General features: G+C 38.2%; 1 protein-coding gene across 1 annotated transcript; it reads left to right on the forward strand.

The window, feature by feature from the left end:
* Positions 1-469: 469 nt before the first annotated feature.
* On the forward strand, positions 470-21,498 carry LOC134664560 (peptidoglycan recognition protein-like). The gene is made up of 4 exons (XM_063521271.1): positions 470-611; positions 12,843-13,041; positions 14,720-14,838; positions 21,279-21,498. The coding sequence occupies exons 1-4, from the start codon at positions 551-553 to the stop codon at positions 21,479-21,481; spliced, it is 582 nt and encodes a 193-aa protein (XP_063377341.1). The 5' UTR covers positions 470-550; the 3' UTR covers positions 21,482-21,498.
* Positions 21,499-23,179: the final 1,681 nt, after the last annotated feature.

Raw genomic sequence — 23,179 nt, forward strand, 5'->3', positions numbered from 1 at the left:
ATACTACGCCTCTAATTAGAGATGCACCGGATATCCGGTTACTATCCGGTTTCCGGCCTATCCGGCCATTATTTTACTATCCGGCCGGATACCGGATAGTGACCTACTATCCGGCCGGATTCCGGATAGTAACATTGCTTGATTTCGGAGTAAACTAACTGGATTTAAGAAACAGTCAGTCTCAACATTCCACTGACTTGCACGCGCACTCATTTCGAACCTAGAAATGAGTCCGCGCTAACGTTTACTAGGAAACAGGTCAAATCTGCAGAATGCGCACCTGAAAAACCGAAATGTAGGTATAGTTCCGCTGGCCGAATATTCTGCGGCCGGATACCAGATATTCGGCCGATGGTCAGGCCGAATATCCGGTATCCGGCCAAACAACTATCCGTTGCATCTCTACCTCTACACATGCATAAGATAAGGATGCACAGATCCCATATTATACCTAATGTTAAAGTTTATCGCTCTGAGAGTGAACATTGTTGTTTTAGTTTATTAGTGCTCCTGCGCCGCTCGACCGAGCCGGTTGTTGTAAATATTTAACATGATTCGAATACTGAGTGTGTTTGTGATTTTGATACTACAAAGGGACCTGGTACTGGCAGGTAAATATATGCATTATTTTTAAGGATATGTAACGTTTTACAGATAAAAAAATCCAATTTAAGTTGTAGAGGCAACTTTAATTTAATAATTATTACATATCGGCAATTTATTTACGAAAATACGTTACGATTACTATTATATAAACTAGGAATACTCATAAGTTGTGTAAGTGACATGTATATGATATTATCTACCTTAAATCTTACTTAAAAGTGATAATTTATATCGGATCGGATTCCGTTGCCAGGCGTCAGACCGTCAACAACTCCTGAGGATGCCTCGTAGAGAGGCGATACACGTGTCGAGTATTATTCTTTTGGTGGTGGTTTGTTATATTTATTTGCGTATATATTTTTGCGGTGGGAGGGTGGGAACATTAATTGCATGTAAAAAAAATACGCAAGTGTTAGAAATGCTGCTTAATTGACATACAATATTATTAATAAAACACCTCTTTTACCATCAAATTATTTCTATTTTGATTCGACTTATAAATATTAAACAAAATAAGGTCATTGAGTAGCATTTTAACACAGTATTGCACTGAGGCATCCGGTATAGTATTCCATGTTTTAGTTAATACTTATTAAAAGAATCACTTAAGTTATGTAAGTTGAACATACACCATAATTCATTTCATAATATGAAAAGATTTTACAAATGTTTAATAGAAGTAATAAATGTAATATTCGTTTAAAAGTTATCATAGCAAGGGTGTAAGCAAAAAGGTTTGTTTTGGAGGCATGCAATATGGCGTCGACTGTAAGAAAACTATGACTGTGCTCGTTGTTGATATTGAAATATAAGTAATAATAAGTGTAAACATTAAACTGTGGTTTGATTTTATTAAATCAGAAGTGACAAGGAACATTTACGTCCACGTACGTATTTGCAGATTAACCGCGTCTTGACCGGTAAGTGCCAATTGCATTGTTTATGTTTACGTTTCTATGAACCGGCTACCGGCTAGTTCAACCGAAAACGACCAACCTTTTTCCCTCCTAGTGGTCGATAAGTACTTGTTTTCAATGAATACGCTGATTAAAGATACAATTTCATTTCCTTATCTAAACAGTTATTTTAATGTTTCTTTTCGTTTTTTCGGAAAATGTTACTTATTCGAGGTTCTTATGGATATCACGATAATGCTATGTTGATCTAATCCTTCTTTGTAAACGAAATGTTCATGAAATTATAGTGGATCTAATTGAAGTCACATAGTTATTTGCATAATTATCTAACTGCAACCTATTGACAGTCCCAATTTTGTAAACTATTTCGCTTAGCCGAATTATAGCTGGAGTCTGAAATAGGAATCTTATTGCTGTGACCGGAAGGTTCAAATTACAATTTCAGTTAATTTTGATATTAGAACAATTGCAGTTTTAACTTTGCATGGCAATATACACGGTATATTCTAAGACTATTTATTTAGTTTGCATTAATCATTAATGTACAACAATTCATTGAGGAGTCGGATACACTAACCTATTTCTGATTAAAATTATTGTTCGAGTTACAAATTTTGATACATTCAGTTTTGCTTGCATAATGATATGCGGGCAGTACCTATCATGGTTAAGCGATTGAGACAGATCGTGTTACTCATTTTACTTGGACTGTTTGTTTAATATTGTTTGAACTTTTACCATGTGTTGTAAATGGGTGAACTTAAACATTGCTGACAGCGGGGTATGTGAATTATGCACTGCATCCTTTCCTTGGGCAGTCAATTTTAGAGTTGCAAAAGCTTATGGTTATAGAGTGTTCGCTTGCTGTGAAGTGGACCCTACACACAATATATATAAATATATAAACTTATTTATAAAATAGTAAACTAGTCATAAAAATTAAATTTTATTTAGATAAGATATTATTTATTGTACAATACAATGATACAATACACAATGATACAATGTTCATTAATTATATACCTACATATCATATAAGTAGGTACAGTATTGTTACTAACCTTGAATTTAGCTCAGCATGGATGGAGTAAAGCAGTTCAACTTTAACTAGTTGAAGATTTTGAAATTGACTTCTGGTAGGATTGTGCATAAAAGGTACAGTCGGCATTATTAATAAAATTTGGTCAATATTGTTTTGTTTGAAGAACTCCCTGCATAGGTGCAAACAGTATTTTATTGTACCTGCCTAACACAATATTTTTTTTAATGCTACTTTTACTGATAACCATTTCCTAATCTGTATGCATTTAACTGATCAAATAGTTTTCTTTTTTTTCTCAATATTCTTTGGTATTATTTTGGAGTAGTAGAATATTGGGAATTCTGGCCCATTTTCTTTTTGGAGTAGTAGAATATTGGAAATTCTAGCCCATTTTCTTTGGTAATCATAAATTATTATACATGAATTAAAATAAAACTTTTAATTCCAGAAGACATATATGGCTCGGTTTCGGTTATATTATATGTACAATAGTGTAAATATCTTAGTCGATTTAGTTAAGAGTTATTAGTTTTAATATCTAATGTTTATTGCTTGTACCTAATAGAAAATGGTTATGTTACCTTAGCTATTATTCTTTCTCTCGTTTTACAACTATTCTTAACATTTTAAAAGAAAATTGCCACGTACAGTCGTGCAGTCAAGAACTCATTTAGTTACTATTACCTGATTTTAACAAAAAAATCCTGATTAAATAATTGTTGTGATTGCTTCATACTGTTAACTTAAACAAATAGTTTATTATTATAAGTAAGATGTCAGATCGAGGCTTCACGCCTTCGGGCCCTGTTCCTATGCGCACAGACACGTCCTGTGAACGACCAAACTCTGATCATACAACGCGTAAAAGGCGGCGACGACGCTCACGCAACCATGACTCCAAGGAGTCTAGAGAGTCACGTCGTCGTACTCGTGATCGCCGTAATCGACGATTGAGATGCGAGTCGTACTCTTCACGCGACACACATTCGGCGTCATCAATCAAGCGTTCTCGTTCTACATCGCGATCATGGTATTCCCGCGATGTTTCACAATCACCGACAACAAGAACGAGCCGGATCCGGTCGCGTCGGAATCGTAGTAAGTCATTGTCACCTAGAGTAATTAGGAGCCGCTCTCCTTCACGTAAAGTACCTACAGAGCGCAGGTCGCGTATAGATACTCCATCGCCTGAAAGAAGCCGATCGCGTGTGATTGACCGATCTGATCAAGAACGCAGTAATATTACCACTATTAAAGACGACCGGAATGCAACTCGTTCGCCACGTTCGTCCTCGCGGATTGTACGAAATGAAAGCCACCGGACTTCTTCATTAAATAGCTCGAAATCTGTACATTCTTCGGACAGTAAAGACAAATGTACAGAGGTGACGAGCGATTCAATAGTAGAAAAACTGATCAGCATGTTACATAATGGAGGTGTACGTGGGAACGCTCCGCATCTTCCTGGAGCACAAAATATTATTACAGAATTTGACCCTAACTCGAAAAACCAAACCATGAAAAATTGGCTTACAAAAGTTAACGAGTCAGCGGAAATATACGGCTGGTCTGAGCGCCAAACTATATATTATGCTTTACCGAAACTTAAGGGATTAGCAAAGAAGTGGTACGATGGGCTGACTACAGTTAAATACAATTGGGCAGAATGGCAACAAAACTTACTAAAGGCGTTTCCAGACGACCAAAATTATGCTGATCAGCTAGTAGAAATGTTAAATCGCAAGAGTAGGCGTAATGAAACTCTAGTCGAGTATTTTTACGACAAAATTATGCTCATAAATCGGTGCCAACTTAAGGGTCGTCAAGCAGTGGATTGTTTAAGTCACGGTATTTATGATTATAATATTCGTATGCATGTGGAAGGGGCTCACTACGATGACACCAATCAGGTCCTTGAATATTTTCGAAACATTACACATAAGAACAGTGATAGTTCCACTTTCAAAAAGACTAATTCAGATCGTTACCAAGACTCTTCTAGGAAGTCTGATAATAAGTCTTCAAAGGACAATACGTCAAATCAAAAAAGCCGTTCGATAACTTGTTACAATTGCGGAGAGCTTGGGCATACTATACCTACATGCCCCAAAGATATTATTAAGTGCACCAAGTGCAAGAAATATGGTCACCTAGAGAACAATTGCAAAACTCAAAGATCATCTAAAGCCAATGATAATAGTACAACGTCAAAAAAAGTTTTTCTTATAGCAAGTACCTACAACAGTGATTCTAAATATTATAAACAAGTCAAAGTCAATAATGTAGAATTGACCGGATACATTGATTTTGGCAGCGAGTGTACCTTAATTACTGAAGAGAAATGCAAAGAATTATGCCTTAACCTCAGTACAGACGACTTGCCGAAGCTACGAGGATTTGGCCATAGTTCAATTACTCCCGGTGCTAAGACTCAAATTAGAGTCATAGTAGACTTTGTTGACGTACAGGTAGTCGCTTACGTAGTACCGGCGTCACTTTTATCAAGTGATATTTTAATAGGGCAAACACTTACTGAGCTCCCATCCGTTAGGGCTTTTAAGACTGACAAGGAGTTAACGTTGTATCAAGTTACGTCCAACGAATCTAATTCCATCGTGTTAAAAACTACTAACGAAACCAGAATTAAAAGCGACACTATAGTACAGGTGATCTGTTCACGAGACTATAATGGGTTTGTTAGCATTAACCCAGACATGAGACTGGACGAAGGTCGAGAATATTTAGTACTACCAGGACTTTACCCCTTTGTTAACGGTATAGGACGTTTGATTGCAATCAGTCTAAACAACCAAGAAGTAGTGATACCTAAGAACAAGATTCTAGCTAGAGGTATAGGAGTACCCAGATTGGTAGTGTCTACAGAAAATGACGATTCTTTTATAGTTAATGTGAGACGTATTCAAAACGATGCCGCTGTCATTACAAGCGATCAAATAAATGTTGACGTTAATTTAGCATCGGAGGTCAAATCTGAGTTACATAGGTTACTGAATAGCCACAGGGATTGTTTCGCCTTTTCGACTAGCGAATTGGGGAAGACCTCACTTACGGAATTGCGTATTAAGTTGCATGATAAAACCCCGGTAACGTATCGGCCTTACAGATTATCCCTCTCCGAGAGAGAAAAAGTAAACACCATTATTAACGAACTTCTATCTAACGAAATAATACGCGAATCGAGCTCAGAATACGCGAGTCCCATAATATTGGTAGCTAAGAAAAATGGAGAATTACGTCTCTGTGTAGACTATCGAGCTCTTAACCGAAAGACCGTCAAAGATAAATATCCAATGCCTCTTATTGACGATCAAATAGATAATCTACAGGGTCAATGCTATTTTACCACGTTGGATCTAACACAAGGATATCACCAAATACCAGTATCTGAGGACTCAAAGCATTTGACAGCTTTTGTTACCCCAGATGGGCATTTTGAATATAACAGAATGCCGTTCGGGTTATCTAATGCGCCGGCCGTTTTTCAAAGAATGGTCCATTCATTGTTAAATAAAAATAAAGTGCCAGGTGTATTAGCTTATATGGACGATATCATCATAGGTTCTAAGACCCTCGAAGAAGGCATCGAGAAGCTACACCGCGTGTTGGGTATAATACGAGAGGCAAATTTGACGCTGAATTTGAGTAAATGTCATTTTTTTAAAACGACGATTGAATATTTGGGTTTTGAAATATCCTCAGACGGAGTACGGCCGGGCTCACGTAAAACGGAAGCCGTTGCCTGTTTTCCCGTACCCAAAAACTGCCACGAGGTTCGTCAATTTATTGGATTGGCTAGTTTCTTTAGGAGATTTGTCCAGAATTTTGCAACGATAGCTAAACCTTTAACATCTCTAACAAAGGCCAATATACCGTGGGTATGGGGTGAAGATCAAATTAAAGCTTTTAGTCTAATCAAAGAAATTCTTACTACCAGACCGGTTTTAGCTATATATGATCCCAAGAATTTAACCGAACTTCACACGGATGCCAGTCAGTTGGGAATCGGTGGCGTTTTACTACAGAAGGAACATGAGAAATCACCCCTCAAGGCCGTTGCGTATTTTAGCAGACAAACTTCAACGGAAGAGCAGCATATGCATTCGTTCGAGCTGGAAACTCTAGCAGTCGTAATGTCATTAAATCGCTTTCGTGTATACTTGCTGGGCATTCAGTTCAAGATAGTGACGGATTGTAATGCAATCCGTACGACCCTCACGAAACGTGATCTTATTCCCCGTATAGCTAGGTGGTGGCTTTTAGTCCAAGACTACGACTTTGTAATTGAATACCGACCAGGCACTCAAATGCAACATGCAGACTGCTTGAGTCGAAATCCATTACCCAACGAAAGCAACGATATAACGGAACTTGGCATAATGAGTATCGTTACTGAAGAGCACTCTCTAATAGCTGCACAATTGAGCGATCCTAGACTGAAACTGATCAAGAGCGTCCTAGATAAAAACTGTACCGAAGCGAAAGACATAAGAGATAATTACTCATTGAAAGATGGTAAAATATACAGGAAGGTTGGGGTCGAATGGAAGTGGGTGGTACCACGTGATGCTCGATGGAAAATCTGTCAGTTATGTCATGACGAAAGTGGCCATTTTTCATTCGAGAAAACGTTAGAAAAAATGCGCAGAGACTATTGGTTTCCAGCTATGGCCCATTTTGTCCGTAAATATGTTCGCGCTTGCATCCCGTGTGCTTATGCAAAGGACCCAGCCGGTAAGAAACAAGGTTTTCTACACCCTATTCCTAAGCCAAGTACACCATTCGAATGCGTACACATAGACCATCTTGGTCCTTTTGTCAAAAGTAAAAGCGGAAATACCTATATTTTAGGAATTATAGATTCCTTTACCAAATTTATCGTTTTGCGAGCAGTTAGAAACACCAAAAGTAGGACAACAATTCAAATCATGAGTGAATTTGTTGGATTGTTTGGTTCCCCTAAAGTGATTGTATCGGACCGAGGAACCAGTTTTACTTCGGCTGAGTTTAAACGATTTATAGAATCTAATCAGATCAGACATGTGAAGAATGCTGTAGCAACACCTCGTGCGAACGGTCAAATTGAGCGTTATAATAGATCCATACTAAGCTCTTTGACCGCTCTAAATATTGATAAAGATGACCGTAACTGGGACAGAGACCTTAGCAAGGTTCAATGGAGCCTCAATAATACCCTTAACAAAGGTATAGGGAAAACACCAGTTCAAGTAGTATTCGGTAAAGAAACAGTAAACTTGTCAGAAAACCATTTACACGACATATCGGAACAACTAACGCTGAACGAAAATATTAACACGACACGGGAACAGGTGTCTGCGCACATACAAAAACAGCAAGAATCTATGAAGGCTCGATTCGACGACAAACGCTGCTCAGCCAAACAATATAAAAAGGGAGACTTAGTTATGGTTTTAAAGAGCTCTCGCAACATTGGGAGTAGCAACAAACTAGTCCCACCCTATAGTGGCCCATACAAGATAACCGCGGTATTGGGTAATGATCGTTACGAAGTTAGTAGCGTAGATGGGTTCTCGACTAGAAAATATAAAAATGTGTACTCCGCGGATAAAATAAAACCTTGGATAAGGCTAGGCCCTATTACTGAATCTGATGCAGAAAACGAAAGTTGTTACTCGGATAACGAATAAATAGTTATTTCTCACTAATTGTACTTTTCAACGTACGTCTTCCGTTGTATACATAAAATTATTATTCACCACGTAATACTTACGTAGTAGTTAATAAATAAAGATAATGTATCTTAATTTCACAAAAAGTCAAATAAATAATTATATATATATTATATATATATATATACATATGTATACTTATATTCATGGTATATATGAAAGTATAAAGATTTATATTCCGAAACTGAGTGCATACGTTCCACCGCTGAGGCGACGTGGTGTCTGGAGGTCGATACACCCTGTGTGTGTACGCGGCAACAAGAAGATAAATCACCACCACTTCACTGCACTTAGTTCGGCTGAGGCTGCTGCGTCCAGTGTGCGTACGCAGTAACAAGATCTGTTTGAAACGCTTGCTTGAGGCCGATACTCCCTGCGCGGGTACGCGGTAATAAGCGTTAGGACCCTCTGAGGCCGATAGCTCCTTGTGTGAGAACGCGGTAACAGGGGTCACCCAGTAAGCTCGCTTGAGGCCGATAGCTCCCTGCGTGAGAACGCGGTAACAAGCAGCATCAACTAAGCTTATCTAAAGACGGATGCTCCTTGTGTGGGTATGCCATGATAAGGTTCCTTCTTACACCTGGTGCGTGTATTATGCGACAGAATAACTTACCAAACACTGTATGTGTGACATATGACATGATGGAAAATTTCAAATAATTTTACTGCTCAGCGGCAACTGACCGAACAGTGTTACATCCTGTGTGTGTGACACGTGATAAGAAGACTACATTTCAAATGAAGTTACACCAAGGGCATGCACTATGCGAGAAAACAATTTATCCGACACCGTTATTTACGGTTTGTACGATCTGGCGATATGTTGATTTTTTTTTTCTCATATATTTTTCATTTTTACACCCTGAGCGTGCGCTGAGCGAGTCATCTGACGCCGTTACATCCTGTACGTGTATAACATACCGGAGGCTGCTGAATCTGGTGGGTGTGTTGGACACAAGATGACAATTTACTAGATGCTACATCCGAGAGTATTTACATGAAGTTGACAACTACTAGGTGGAGTCGTCACCAGTTTGTGTATAAGTGAAAGTGAGGGATTTGAATAGTACAAAACTGCCGTTCATCATGAAACGAAAGACAATTATTTTATGGGGATAGTGTGTAGTTTAAGTGATGGTCAAACATACATACCAAAATCTTAAATAATTAGTCAATGTTATAATTATTAATATGTACCTATTAACAATATAAATAATTGAATGAGGACATCCAATCTACATATGTAGGATGGCCGAAAATGGTATTAGTAAATTTGTTGACTTGTTTTTTTTTGTTATCCTCTGATGCCAATAAATGTAAAAATAAGCTTGTTATATAAATGTTAAAACGAACTATTTATGCACAGCGTTGTTTAAGTGTAATATCAGATTGTTAGTCGTTTTAAAAATAATAATTATTATTATTGTTAAATATGTGATAATTACCTATTAACATTTAGTCTTCTCTTAAAATTGATATTGAGTAGGTAATTTATAAACAATAGGTTATGTATTGTTATTACTTGTTTAGTATACCTAGTGAGTCATGATCAAAGTCATTGTATTAGTTTTTTTTGTTAGGATATATTTCATTTCTATTTCTTTTTTTTGGATTGCCTAGGGTCAGGCAAAATTCAGGATGGCCGATTGTTAGAAATGCTGCTTAATTGACATACAATATTATTAATAAAACACCTCTTTTACCATCAAATTATTTCTATTTTGATTCGACTTATAAATATTAAACAAAATAAGGTCATTGAGTAGCATTTTAACACAGTATTGCACTGAGGCATCCGGTATAGTATTCCATGTTTTAGTTAATACTTATTAAAAGAATCACTTAAGTTATGTAAGTTGAACATACACCATAATTCATTTCATAATATGAAAAGATTTTACAAATGTTTAATAGAAGTAATAAATGTAATATTCGTTTAAAAGTTATCATAGCAAGGGTGTAAGCAAAAAGGTTTGTTTTGGAGGCATGCAATATGGCGTCGACTGTAAGAAAACTATGACTGTGCTCGTTGTTGATATTGAAATATAAGTAATAATAAGTGTAAACATTAAACTGTGGTTTGATTTTATTACAAGTATAACGGGTTAGCACTGATTGACTAGCACGTTATCTTTTACGCGGATTAGCAAAGTAATATTTTGGTTTTAATTAATATGTATTTCAGCAAAGTAACGCCTGATTCTATTCACTATCACCCCTTATTTTATAAATAATTTTAAATAACACACTGGTACTTGAACGTTTTGGTGGTGGACCCTTGCAGGTTTTTACCACGCTTAACAACCGTATGTGATTTTGGAAGACAACTTTGAACTGTTACGGAACCATGAAAACGAGAGCGAAACTATTTATATGAAATTATAATGTTTATAATGGTATTTCCTCACTTTGTTCCGTTCAAGTTGGTGCAAGGTTAGCTTAGATTAGACCATAGACTAGGAATCCTCTAGACCGAGTTTAGAGCAATTATTTCATGCAACCGATGATGCCAAAAATGAGGGGGTGCGCGGGACGAGGTGAGCGAAGTCCCGTGCCGTGATTGGTCCGTTCAAAGACACGGACGTCACACAATGACACTTTCGACTCGAACATGGAGTAAAATTACCGTATGCGTGGCAGAGGGGGTAGCGCGACTATGCTAAGTCTGGAGGATGTTTTGTCTGTGGATTAGACGGACTCGAAGAACTAATATTTAGTAGTTACTGCTTGCGTTATATTTACTCCCAAAATAATGTCTCATATCATAGGTATGATGCCAAAAAAAATGTATTATGCGTCGTTCTTATAGGTAAATATGTATTTGTGTTTGTGTTTGTGTTTCTGTAGGTCCAGTTACTCCAGTTTCAAATAAAGACAATAAAAACTCGGATTGTTTTGGTAATAGGTAGGTATCCTTCGAAATAGCTTCTAACACTTTACAAAGCTCAAGTCCGGTCGTGTATGGAGTATTGCAGCCACCTGTGGGATGGCTCAGCTAAATACCAACTCGCCGCTTTGGACTCAGTGGAGCGCAGAGCCAGGAGGATGATTGGCGACAAGAAGCTAACGGCTAAGCTTCAGTCTTTGGCCCATCGGCGGAAAGTCGCCAGCCTGTCGGTATTCTACAGGCTGCACTTCGGGGAGTGTGCCCAAGAGCTACACGAGCTTATACCACCGTCCCCATTCTACCATCGGACTTTTAGACGCACGGCCGGTTTCCATCCTTACATGGTAGATATTCCACCAATTCGCACGAAACGCTTTGCTTCTACTTTCCTTATGCGCACTGCCAAGGAATGGAATTCCCTGCCGGCGTCTATATTTCCGTGTTCTTATAACCCGGCAACCTTCAAATCAAGAGTGAACAGGCACCTTCTGGGCGAGCTCGCTCCATCGTAGGCCACGTCTACGCCTCGGCTAGTCTGTGGCCATGAGTAAGCCCATTCACAATATAAAAAAAAAATATTTACGTTAATTTGTTTTTGATGCTTATATGATATGGTATTTATTTGAATATACACTACCGGTGAACTAAGCCGGAAACGGGAAAGGGGCTGCGACCCCCGCACTGGAACATAACAGATTCAACAGGTTAGGTCTCAATTGAAGTGCAGCGCGGCAATGTTCAGGCATTATGGACACCTTTTAGCTGGGTACGACGTAGGCCGGAAGCGCCAATTAGGTAAATTTATTTAATAATTATTTTAATTTATATTTATCTTTATATTTAGGGTTTTTGTTAGCTTTATTTTAGTTTTCTGTTTTTCTACCACATTATTTGTATACATAAAACCTATGTTTAGAAATGAGATAAAATATTAATCTCTAAATAACCCTGCATTAAAAAAAGATAGATAGATAGATAAATCATTTATTTGACAGCTGCAATGACACACAATATAAATTTAAACACATCATAACAGAAAGAAAAAACAATAATTATTACACTAACAAAGAAAATTGAGTTACAAAAAAAATAGCATAGAAATGAGTAGGTACAACAGTAAAATTTTATAAAAGTAGGTAGGTACAAACTGTGTGCGTTGCAGCAGGACAAAAGGGTCACGGCTCAGTGGTACGCTTCGCTCTTTCGAGCAAAGCACTGATTTTCTGCCGGAACCCAGGTCACAACAAATATTATATTTATGTAGAAGTATTTACGTACGTCGAAAACAATCGTACAGTGTAAGTGTGATATGTGCATGTCGTGTGATAATTTTTTGATAAAATACTTAGATAGTAGGTAAAATTGACCCGTGTGTACTGTGTTAGTCTCCCAGTTGTGTGACACCAGCCTCAAAAAAGTAACAATATAATGGCCGAAAAATAGAAAACGTCAGTTTACCTCGAGCCGGTTAAAAAGTCAACAGTCCCGCGCCCGTCGTTTCTTATCAATAAATCCAATCAGCCGAAGTCTCAGTTTTCCCACTTTCCCTTATTTAAATTAAAAATGACTGTCGGCGCCAGCGCGATTCGGGAAATGAATTAGAGATTCACTAGATATGAAATAGTAAAGATAATATCTTATCTTATCCGTTTATTTTTCAGACTGCGGAGTAGTAACGAGAGAACAGTGGGACGGGCTAAGCCCGACTCGAGTGGAATACCTGCCGCGGCCGGTCGGTCTGGTCATCATCATGCACACAGTCAGCCCCACGTGCAGCACGGACCAGGCCTGCGCGGAGCAGGTCCGGACCCTGCAGACGTACTTCTTGGACCAGCTTAGCTACTGGGACTTGGGGCCTTCGTAAGTAAAACTGAAGAAGCTTGCTCTGCTTGCTGTCCTCTTTTTTTGAAGTGAAAACTTCTTTAGCGGCGCTGTGCACTTTTTGTGATGGGGAAAAAAATGTTAAACTCGCGACAGGTCACGTGGCCGACAGATTCGACAGATTGAAAATTCGTAAGACGGACACGTGACCTGATCGAAAAACTGTTACAATGTCATGGAGTTTTCACTTCTGCAACCCGTTGTTTTATTAAAGTAAGCATTTGACCACAATCTCACCTCATGGTAAGTGCCAATGCAGTTTAGGATGGACTATGGTTAGTCCAGGGGTCGGACAAAAAGTGCGGATGACGTAAAAATGACGTAATCTTGCACACAGGATGATGTTTGAGTTTATATTTAAACTTCCGTGTGACATGTAGTAACAAAGTAGTATTAATGAAGTAAAGGAAAATTGCCACAATATTCTCTAAAATAAAGATGACATTTTAGAGCGTTTTCTTATACATTAGTAAATATAAATTTTAGCTAAATATAATCGTGAAGATACAATAGCTAAACAATAACGAAGTCAATTTATTGTTCATCTGATTGACAATGTGTCAGTCAAAAACGTACTTACTCATTTCAAGTGGCGATATCGTTTAATAAAGAGGTTGATAAATGAAAAGTGATAATTGTTTATGAAAATCAAAAATACTATTTGAAATCATCCTATAAGTGGTTTGACGTCATCCGCACTTTTTGTCCGACCCCTGATGGTTACCTAAAAGATATGTATTAAGTACCTCGATTTAAAAAGATTCAAGTCGATTAGTGGAATGGGAATAGATACAGTCAGCAGCAGAAGTTGCTAAGCGGGCGAGGTGTACAAAATTACCTTGACACGCTCTTATTCTCTTAACAATAAAGTCGCGTCAAGATCATTTTGAACACCTCGCCCGCGTAGCAACTTCTGCTGCTGACTATACAAGTGTGATTTAAAAATATATCAATACATACCCTCTAATCTAAACATGTTTATACTATGCCAAAACACCCTGATTTTTTTTTATCATTCCTGTACCAGGAACGCGTTCCGACTTGCATCTGAAATTCTCATACCGTTCTTTTTTTTATTCATCATTTTTCTTAGGCTAGGGTTTTTATAATATGAATATAAAAGTAAAATATAAAAACACTTACAAACAATAAAAAATACATATAAACACATTATAAAAAACCTAACCTAGCGTGCCGCCAGCAGCGGGGCAAGGCCCAAGCTACCGGTGGTCAGGGCTGCAGAGAGAGGAACCGACGTAGGTACTATCCGCGCAGTGTCCAAGATCACCGCCTTCTGCATCGTTCTATCTACCGTTCTCATTATTATGTTCTATGTTCCAAACAATAATTGTTATTATTATTCAAACTGAAATTATAGGTTTGAGTTTCAAAAGTTCGTGCAAACTACCAACAAAGGGGTCTATTCTACTATAACTTTTCCCTTTCAAACACTCATTTACATTTTATAACTTTTTACTTATTTCTGTATTTATAGTTGTAAAATGATGGGACTGGATACTTACATAATAAATAACTTTATTAATCATGAAAGTTTTGATTGCACGCCTTTACATTGTAGGGCAATAGGAAGACTAAGACAGATTTTTCTATGTTTTTTTTTAATTATTAAGCTTACGAGGTGTGGGAATTATTTCAGATTCCTGGTTGGTGGAAACGGCAAAGTGTACGAGGGCCCCGGCTGGCTCCACGTCGGCGCCCACACCTACGGCTACAATAGGAAGTCCATAGGAATATCTTTTATAGGCAACTTTAACAGTAAGTTACGTTTATAAACATTACATATTCAAATAGTTCACGGGTGCCAACATGAAACAACACGCCAAATTATTTGACAGGCTCCCATGAGCCACGTGCCACGGCAAAATGCCGGGACCACGCGAGGAAGAAGGAGATTACTTTATTTGACTAAAAACAGATCAATCGTTATTGAAAGTAAGCGACATAAATAATTGAAAAACTCAACGTAGGCTTCGTCAGAGGCACAGCCATAAATCAGCAACAGGCGTCATTACGCACAAACAATAAAGCTATCCGCAACAGGCTTCGCCATTTTCCCTTATGTTGGTTATTCAAAAACATACTGCCGTATTCGAACTTCAAGATATTCACAAGAGACGACACGTATTAGATCCATTCTAGATACATTATAGTTTAGATATCAACTAGTTCTCTTTTGCAGCACAATTCGGGCAACCAATGTCACTTTTACGTTAGATAGCGTAAGATTAGATTATTAGACGTGAATTGGATCTCTAAGTCATATCCTGAGGAAATCGTTCAAGAGTATCTCCAGAATCGCGCAAATGTCAAATTTGACAGGTTAGATCTTAAACATATCGTTATCGTATCTTGGTGATGTCTAAAAGATATATAATAGATGTCTATTTCAAAATCCGAATCGGGCCCATCATATCATTTAAAAATGACCACCTCGAGTCGCATGGTCCATAGATTCCCATCATACTAAGCAGCATTTCATGCCTCTTCCTCTTCTCTCCTCGGACATAGTTCATAAAAAAAAATCTGGCGCGCAATGAATATACCTAGATTATTTTAATTGAATAGTTCGAATAAATGAACTAAAACCATTTCAGACTAAAACCAGTCCATTGAAGTCCTAAGCCGATTAAGATATTTGAATAGGTCAATACAAAGAATTCATTACTCTGATCGTATTCTGATCGTTTCGCGAGCATTTGCCCATTTAAATATTTTAAATTACCTGGTAGCAGTGGTAACCTGTGCTCCGTAGTCACTACATGCGTACCTACTTCACACTTGGTTTTGAGATCACACTAAAGCCCGATTCAGATTATTACATTATATTTCTGGACCAGTTGTCACTGTTTGATAGCTGACGGGTCGTATTCATAACCGTTCCGTAACAAGAAATTAAAATCTGAATGGGGGTCCTGGCCGCGTAGCCAAGATGCCAATCGCTTACGCTCCGTAGCGATCGAAACGCAACTGTCACTGTCGCGCTAATATGGAAGAGCGATAGAGAGACATAATGCTTTTCGTTGTCGAAGCGATAGCGATTGTAACCTTGGCTAGGCCGGCTGGTACGTGATTGAAGCGGTGAGGCGAACATTCGCCATTTTCGCCAACGATAAGAGTAACATTGTATTGGGACGCGTGTTGCTCGTTAACTCTTTCACAATAGCCTGAAAACGTACAAATTAATGTGAACAATCAAATTAGTATTGTCTGGGCACAATGATTCGAGAAACATTAACATCAGACAATATTGAAGCCAGACTCTCTTTTAAATTAATTATAATTTATAATTTTTTAAGCGAAAAATGTTTGTTCCTTTCTTACAAAATACATAAGACAAGAAGACAGATTAAGACAAACGATTATTAGCTAATTGAGACTTTTGGCGTGTTTATAAAGGGGTTAGGATTAATTATTATAAAACAAATTAGTGAATTGGTTTTTCGTTAATCGCTTTATAATATTATTTCAAAAGTTCGTGCGAACAAAGGCATGTAAACAATGCAATGAATTGAGATTCAGAAGCTGCAACAGCATAGCAACTTGCGGATAATTTCCAATAAGTAAGAAAGTCCCGAAAATTTTAGAAAAAAAATTCACAAGTAACAAAGAAAACTTTACGCAATTAAGTCCCGTTGTAAAATTTAATAATGTGTAATAGTTGTGAAAGTCTATATCAGTATTAGTTGTTACTAAGTTTCCGAAAATATTCCATGTGAAAATTTCGCAATTTAGAAAATTTCTCGTCGGCCCATCAGTAACTGTACTAGCTCAGTTGGTTAGACCGGTATCCCAGAAAGTCGCAAGTTTAAATCTGCCAGCGGCCTTATCAAGGTGTTGTCGATCGCTTGCGACCATTGAATCGCTTTGTATCTCTCTATCTTCTTCTTATTCTTCTTCTTCTTCAGCGTGTGTTCGCCCACCGTTGGGCATACGCCTCTCCAATCTCTCTCCATTTTGAGCGGTTGTTGGTCACCCTTATCCAGACTGGTCCCGCAGTCTCCTTTATGTCATCGGACCAACGTGCGGGTGGTCTGCCTACACTTCTTCTGCCTAGCCGGGGTCTCCACTCCAAAACGCACTTGCTCCACCGTTCGTCGTGAAGTCGGCACATATGCCCTGCCCAGGCCCATTTTAGCCGCATCTCTCTATCACTCTTCTTTGTTTTTTTGCGGCTGCTTTGTTCAAAATCAATCGGTAAATATTTGTGCGTCTATAGTTCGTACTCGAAAGGTTTCATTAAATATGATAAAACCACATCCACAGGAAATTGGGTCTGTATTATAGTGGTCATCTGGTCTTAATTAAACATGTTCGGATTTTCTATTGTTTGGGGGGATTAAAATAGATTCCAATAATAGAATTATTGATTTTCCTTAGTTTCATTGTTGATTGTATCTATTTGTGTATAATTTAATTTTCTTTTTTTGTAAGTTTATGTTTTGGATAGATATATTTCGATTTCCTAATAGTATTTTACGAGTATATAGATAGGTATATATAAAGAAGAATAACTTTTCTTTTTTGGTGGATACTATTCGTGCAATCATGATTCGTTAACATGGATGAAACGTAAATTTAATATCGTGTAAAGACGAAACAGGAGCTGAGTTTTAAATATTTTAGGTAAATATACCTACCTGGCCGCGTAGCCAAGATGCCAATCGCTAACGCTCCGTAGCGATCGAAACGCAACTGTCACTGTCACACTAATGTGGAAGAGTGATAGAGATACATAATGCTTTTCGTTGTCGAAGCGATAGCGATTGTAACCTTGGCTAGGGGGCCTGTCTCGCTAAAGCTGGACTTCCGAGCAAAGCGGCTCTGACGCAACGGCCGCAGCGTTAGAGCCGCTGCGTCAGTGTCGCAGCGTTAACTGACGCAGATTCGCTTCCGAGCGGCGCGACAGCCGCAGTTGTTATTCCATACGGTGCAGACGTAATATACTTATGAAGTTATGATAAACCGATCAATTATGAAAATATTTTTAGAAGAAGAGGAGGATCACGATCTTTTGCTTCGTTACTTTTACAGTATGGAGCGAAGCCTACCCAATTCAATTTTCATAAGTATAGAATAGACGAAGGAACTTATACCAACTTGAAAAAAAAAGCATTTAAACGAGAACGACGACAAATTCAGGAGCTTTTGTCGCTTTAATATTCATTTTTTAGATATTTTAAATATTGACATAGCCTCAAAACCACGTACGATCGCAGCGACTGCGCGACAGTGCTTGCGCAGACGTAGCACGGCCGCTATCGCCGAGCGACACTGACGCGGCGCCACTGTCGCTGCGATAGTGACGCTGCGCTCGGAAGTAAGTTCATACATTTCCATACTGCATAATACTGTCGCTCTGTCGCCGCGTCAGTGTCGCTGCGTTAGTGTCGCCGGAGCCGCTGTGCTCGGAAGTCTACCTTAACGGACGCGGCTCCTAAAAATAGTGCGATAAGGACAAGGCGAAAAATCCTGCGTAAAAATCTCAAAATTCGAGGTTTTGTACTCCATTGTTTCCTCCTCCAAAACTTAACCAATCGTACCCAAATTAGGAAATCTAAATGATTATGAAATTATCTGTGTCGGACCGTTTTGATTTTTTAGCTAATTGATATCAGTTTTGAATACTACGCCTCTCATTGCGGCATAGTCAATGAGGCCATTTTGGCCATTTTTGAAGGGCTCTAGCGCCTTAAAAAACAAAAATATCAATAAAAGTAAAACGGTCCGACACAGATATTGACAATATTAATCTGTGTTGAAAAAATCATTGCTCTAGCATCAAAACCCACGGAGGAAACAGTCGAGTACGTTTGTATGGAGAAATGACCACTCCTGTTGCCTCTTAAGTTTCTTTATCGGGCATCCTTATTGCGATATGCATGTTTCGACCCCTGAAGGTCAAATAAAATCTTTTATGGCTGGTATCATAAAATACAATAATATGTAGGTATAAAACCAACTACCTACTAAGCGCCACTTGCACTGCTAACCCGGGGTTAACCGGTTAAACCTGGAGTTACCATGGTTACCAAGTACAATTTGATACTGAGATGAAAGTCTATTTCGCCCGTGACATGGTGTCGAGGCGCCTATTGAAAGAGATGCGTCCGTTAACCTTATATGTTTTGGCTGTAGCATAGTAACAAGCGCTACTTAATACATACTCGTAAACGTATAATTTTAAGTATGAATTATGCATGTTAAACATTAATTATGTATGTATGTTAGGTGCCAGCGACTGTCACGAAGACACCGTATTAAATATTAATCCTGCAGACATCGGATTCTATGGGGCTAAATTTATTGACAGGTTGGGAGTTCCTATATCGATGAACTCAACTATTGATGCTTCTCTCATGTACTAGTGATTGCCTCATGTATTGTTTGTAAAATTAAATTGTATTTAAAGTATTAACATGAAACAAACTAATAACTAAATTCCCTTCTTCTTTATACTAAAGGGATTTTCGAAACTTCACCCGTAATCTTTTTAACACATAAAAAGGCTTTGTGTAAACTTTATCATCGACCTCGAAATAATACTAACGCATTCACTGCCAGAGGGCGTGGCCTAGGAACAAACGAACAAACTTGTATGACGGTGAACGCACATGTGCGAACACAAATTGACGTATAATATTTAAATTGTCCTATAATATAAATAATATACAGTTACAAACGAAACGGGGCGACCATTAGTATTAGGGTTAATCAAGAGTGAACAGGCACCTTTTGGGCGAGCTCGCTCCATCGTAGGCCACGTCTACGCCTCGGCTAGTCTGTGGCCATGAGTAAGCCCATTCATAATAAAAAAAAAAGGTCAATGAATTCTGCCCTATAGAATCCAATATCTGCAGGTATTACTGACGACCCTATCGGATGTCCTCTTAAAATGTGACGTTCCACGGAAAAAGGTACCTTATGGCGGCTGGCGCTTACGTCACATAGCGCCGCAACAATATTGAAGCGGCGTTAATAATAGCGTAAGCGCCAACCGCCATAAGGTACCTTTTACCCGTGGGACGTCACAAATGATTGCTTAAATAGTAGTAAGTATCTACACAATTACATGTGTTCACTCCTAAGTTCCAATGTGCATCTATATATTATACCTACTTACACTCCGTTAATAAAGAAATTTTAAAATGCATAAAGTAGGATTTCCTTTCCTGCGTTTTTAGGATTCCGTACGTCATTCAGGTTTTCTCTATGATTAAAAGCACAAACAATGTGGTTTAAGAAATTTGATCTTAAGTAACAAATAATATGATAACGTCAAATACATAAGTACTTACCCCCCTATTCATAAACGTTTACTAAAGTTGAGAAGCTGATAATAATCGTTTGTCCCTTTCCGACGTATGGGTATGATGGAAAGGGACAAACGATTATTATCGGCTTGTCAACTTTAGTTAACGTTTATGAATAAGGGGGTTAATGTTTAAACATCATTAGTCATTACTAAATAAAAAAAGTATTTCTTTTGAATTTGCTCATTTATCAATTCCTTAATATATAAATTAAGACGAAACAGGAGCTGAGTTTAAAATATTTTAGGTAAATATACCCGTCACTCTAATGGAAGCGGCTCCTAAAACTAGTGCGATAAGGACAAGGCGAAAATTCCCGCGTAAAAATCTCAAAAATCGAGGTTTCGTACTCGACTGTTTCCTCCTCTAAAACTTAACCAATCCTAACCAAACTTGGAAATCTAAATGGTTATGAAATTATCTGTGTCGGACCGTTTCGCTTTTTTGGCTAATTGATATCAGTTTTGAATACTACGCCTCTCATTGCGGCACAGTCAATTAGGCCATTTTGGCCATTTTTGAAAGGCTCTAGCGCCTTAAAAAACAAAAATCAATAAAAGCAAAACGGTCAGACACAGATATTGGCAATAGTAATCTGTACTATTAGAAGTATTTGAACAAATTAAATTATTTTTTCAGAAATTTATCAAGTAGAAACACTACATGTAATTTATAAACTGAAATAAATGTCATATACTAAGAAATAGACACATACTAATAACTAATAATACCAAGACATTAATCTGTGTTGAAAAAATCATTGGTCTAGCATCAAAACCCACGGAGAAAACAGTCGATTACGTTTGTATAGGGAAATGACCACTCCTGTTGGTTCTTAATCCATTAACTAATTTTAAAATTAACCGTTTAACTCTTTACTTCTAGATGACAAGCCAACCCCTCAAGCGCTGGCGGCCGCCAAGGCGTTAATCAAGTGCGGAGTGACCATGGGCCACCTGAAGACCGACTATAAACTAGTAGGAGCCCGGCAACTCATCGCCACAGAGAGCCCGGGCCGCAAGCTCTACCAGGAAATACGCGGCTGGCCTGACTGGACCGACAATTTGGAGGGAATTAAAAACAACTGAATTTACCACGAAAATGTACTTTTATTTTAACCTTTTGGACGCCAATGACCGATATATCCGCACCGCAGGCTGATTAATCGGTCACAAACCAGTCGTACATATGCATCAAGATCAATTTCAGTTTTGACACTTCGGTGACGTGGCGTCCGCGTGACAGCTTTTGTTTTTGACACGGCGGCGAAAAGGTTAATACAACTAGCGACCCGCCCCGGCTTCACACACGGGTTACACAAAACCTTAACAAGTTTCACTTTTTAACCTTCCTCAATAATCTCTCTATTGATAGGTGAAAACCGCATGAAAATCCGTTCGGTAGTTTTTGAGTTTATCGTCAACATACATACCTGCATACAGACAGACGCGGCGGGGGTCTTTGTTTTATAAAGTGTAGAAAAGAGTAATAATGTTCACGTCCCAACCTAGAGTTTGACCAAGCTACGTTGGAAGCGGTTTTGATAGCCCAGACTGTGCAAGTGTTATTTGAACGCCATCATTTAATAGAAATTTGACGTTTAAAATAACACACAGTCTGGGATATCAACTTCGCTGCCAACTCAGCTTGATCTAACTCTACAGATCTGATACACTGATGGAGTGTGTCCCCAATGGCAAAAGTGAAAATGATCATTAGAACAAACACAATAGCATGACGCGTTTTCCCGCGCGATTCCATACTTGAACTCGCGCTTGACACATACATATAGGTAGTCGCTCGTGATGATATCACAAATTTCTAACAATATCCTGAAGAGAAAATTCCAAAACTGTAACTTCCATTAATCTCTCTTAAACCAGAAGTTTTCATGACGTTAAAGCCACCTGTGCTAGGGCGCTTAGTAATTAAGACTGGGGTCTTAATTACTAAATGTACTTTTACGTTCTCCATCAATCCTTGACTCCTACGTACGAGACAAATCTATTAATAATTCATCCTGAGAAAAGTCTACAATAATGCTAGTAGGCGCATTATTAAATATTATCGCAGAGATAAGTATAAATATTGGTTTATTTAGCTTGAAAGTGTTTGTGTTGTATAAAAAACAAATTGCTTTGAACAACAACAAAAAACGGTTTTAGTCGGCACCAAAACAAATACGTTTACAGAATGGCTTCAGCTCTCTGTAAAGATACTGTACGCACTACGCATCTACCCTTCACATTACGGGCGAGCAACACAACTTATTATCTATAATTTTCACTTAAAAGGCTGTCAATGTCAACACTGAAATTGATGTTACTTAAGAGGGCGTCGAGGAGGGTAAATTTTCAGATTCTGTCAAATTACCCCATTTCACACACAAACGCAGCTCACACACACTACCTCAATTTACTGGGACAGGTCAGTGACCCCTAATGTTTTTTTAAAGGTGCTGTTTCGAGTTTAGTGTTAACTACGGACCTTCTTTGAGGAATTTAAACTGTCAAAGCTTTCCTTTGTGAGAAGACAGAGAAAAATCACTTTTTATATATAGCTTTCCTTGTTTGTTCATGTCATGTCATAGGTATGTGACGTATTAGGTAATTAATTATTTTCGTTGTTGACTTTTATTTGTATTAAGATAGGTACAAACGGCGATGCTCTTAACTGTCCATCGGTGGACCTTATGCCTTTTGTAATAAGGTTTACGAACTGTCAGTTAACAGTGTGGTCATGGGCGATGGTATGCGGTTTGTAAACATAGTCCGAATTTACCTACT

This window comes from Cydia fagiglandana, chromosome 5 (assembly GCF_963556715.1).
Source record: "Cydia fagiglandana chromosome 5, ilCydFagi1.1, whole genome shotgun sequence".
In the NCBI taxonomy this organism is placed as follows: Eukaryota; Metazoa; Arthropoda; class Insecta; order Lepidoptera; family Tortricidae; genus Cydia; species Cydia fagiglandana.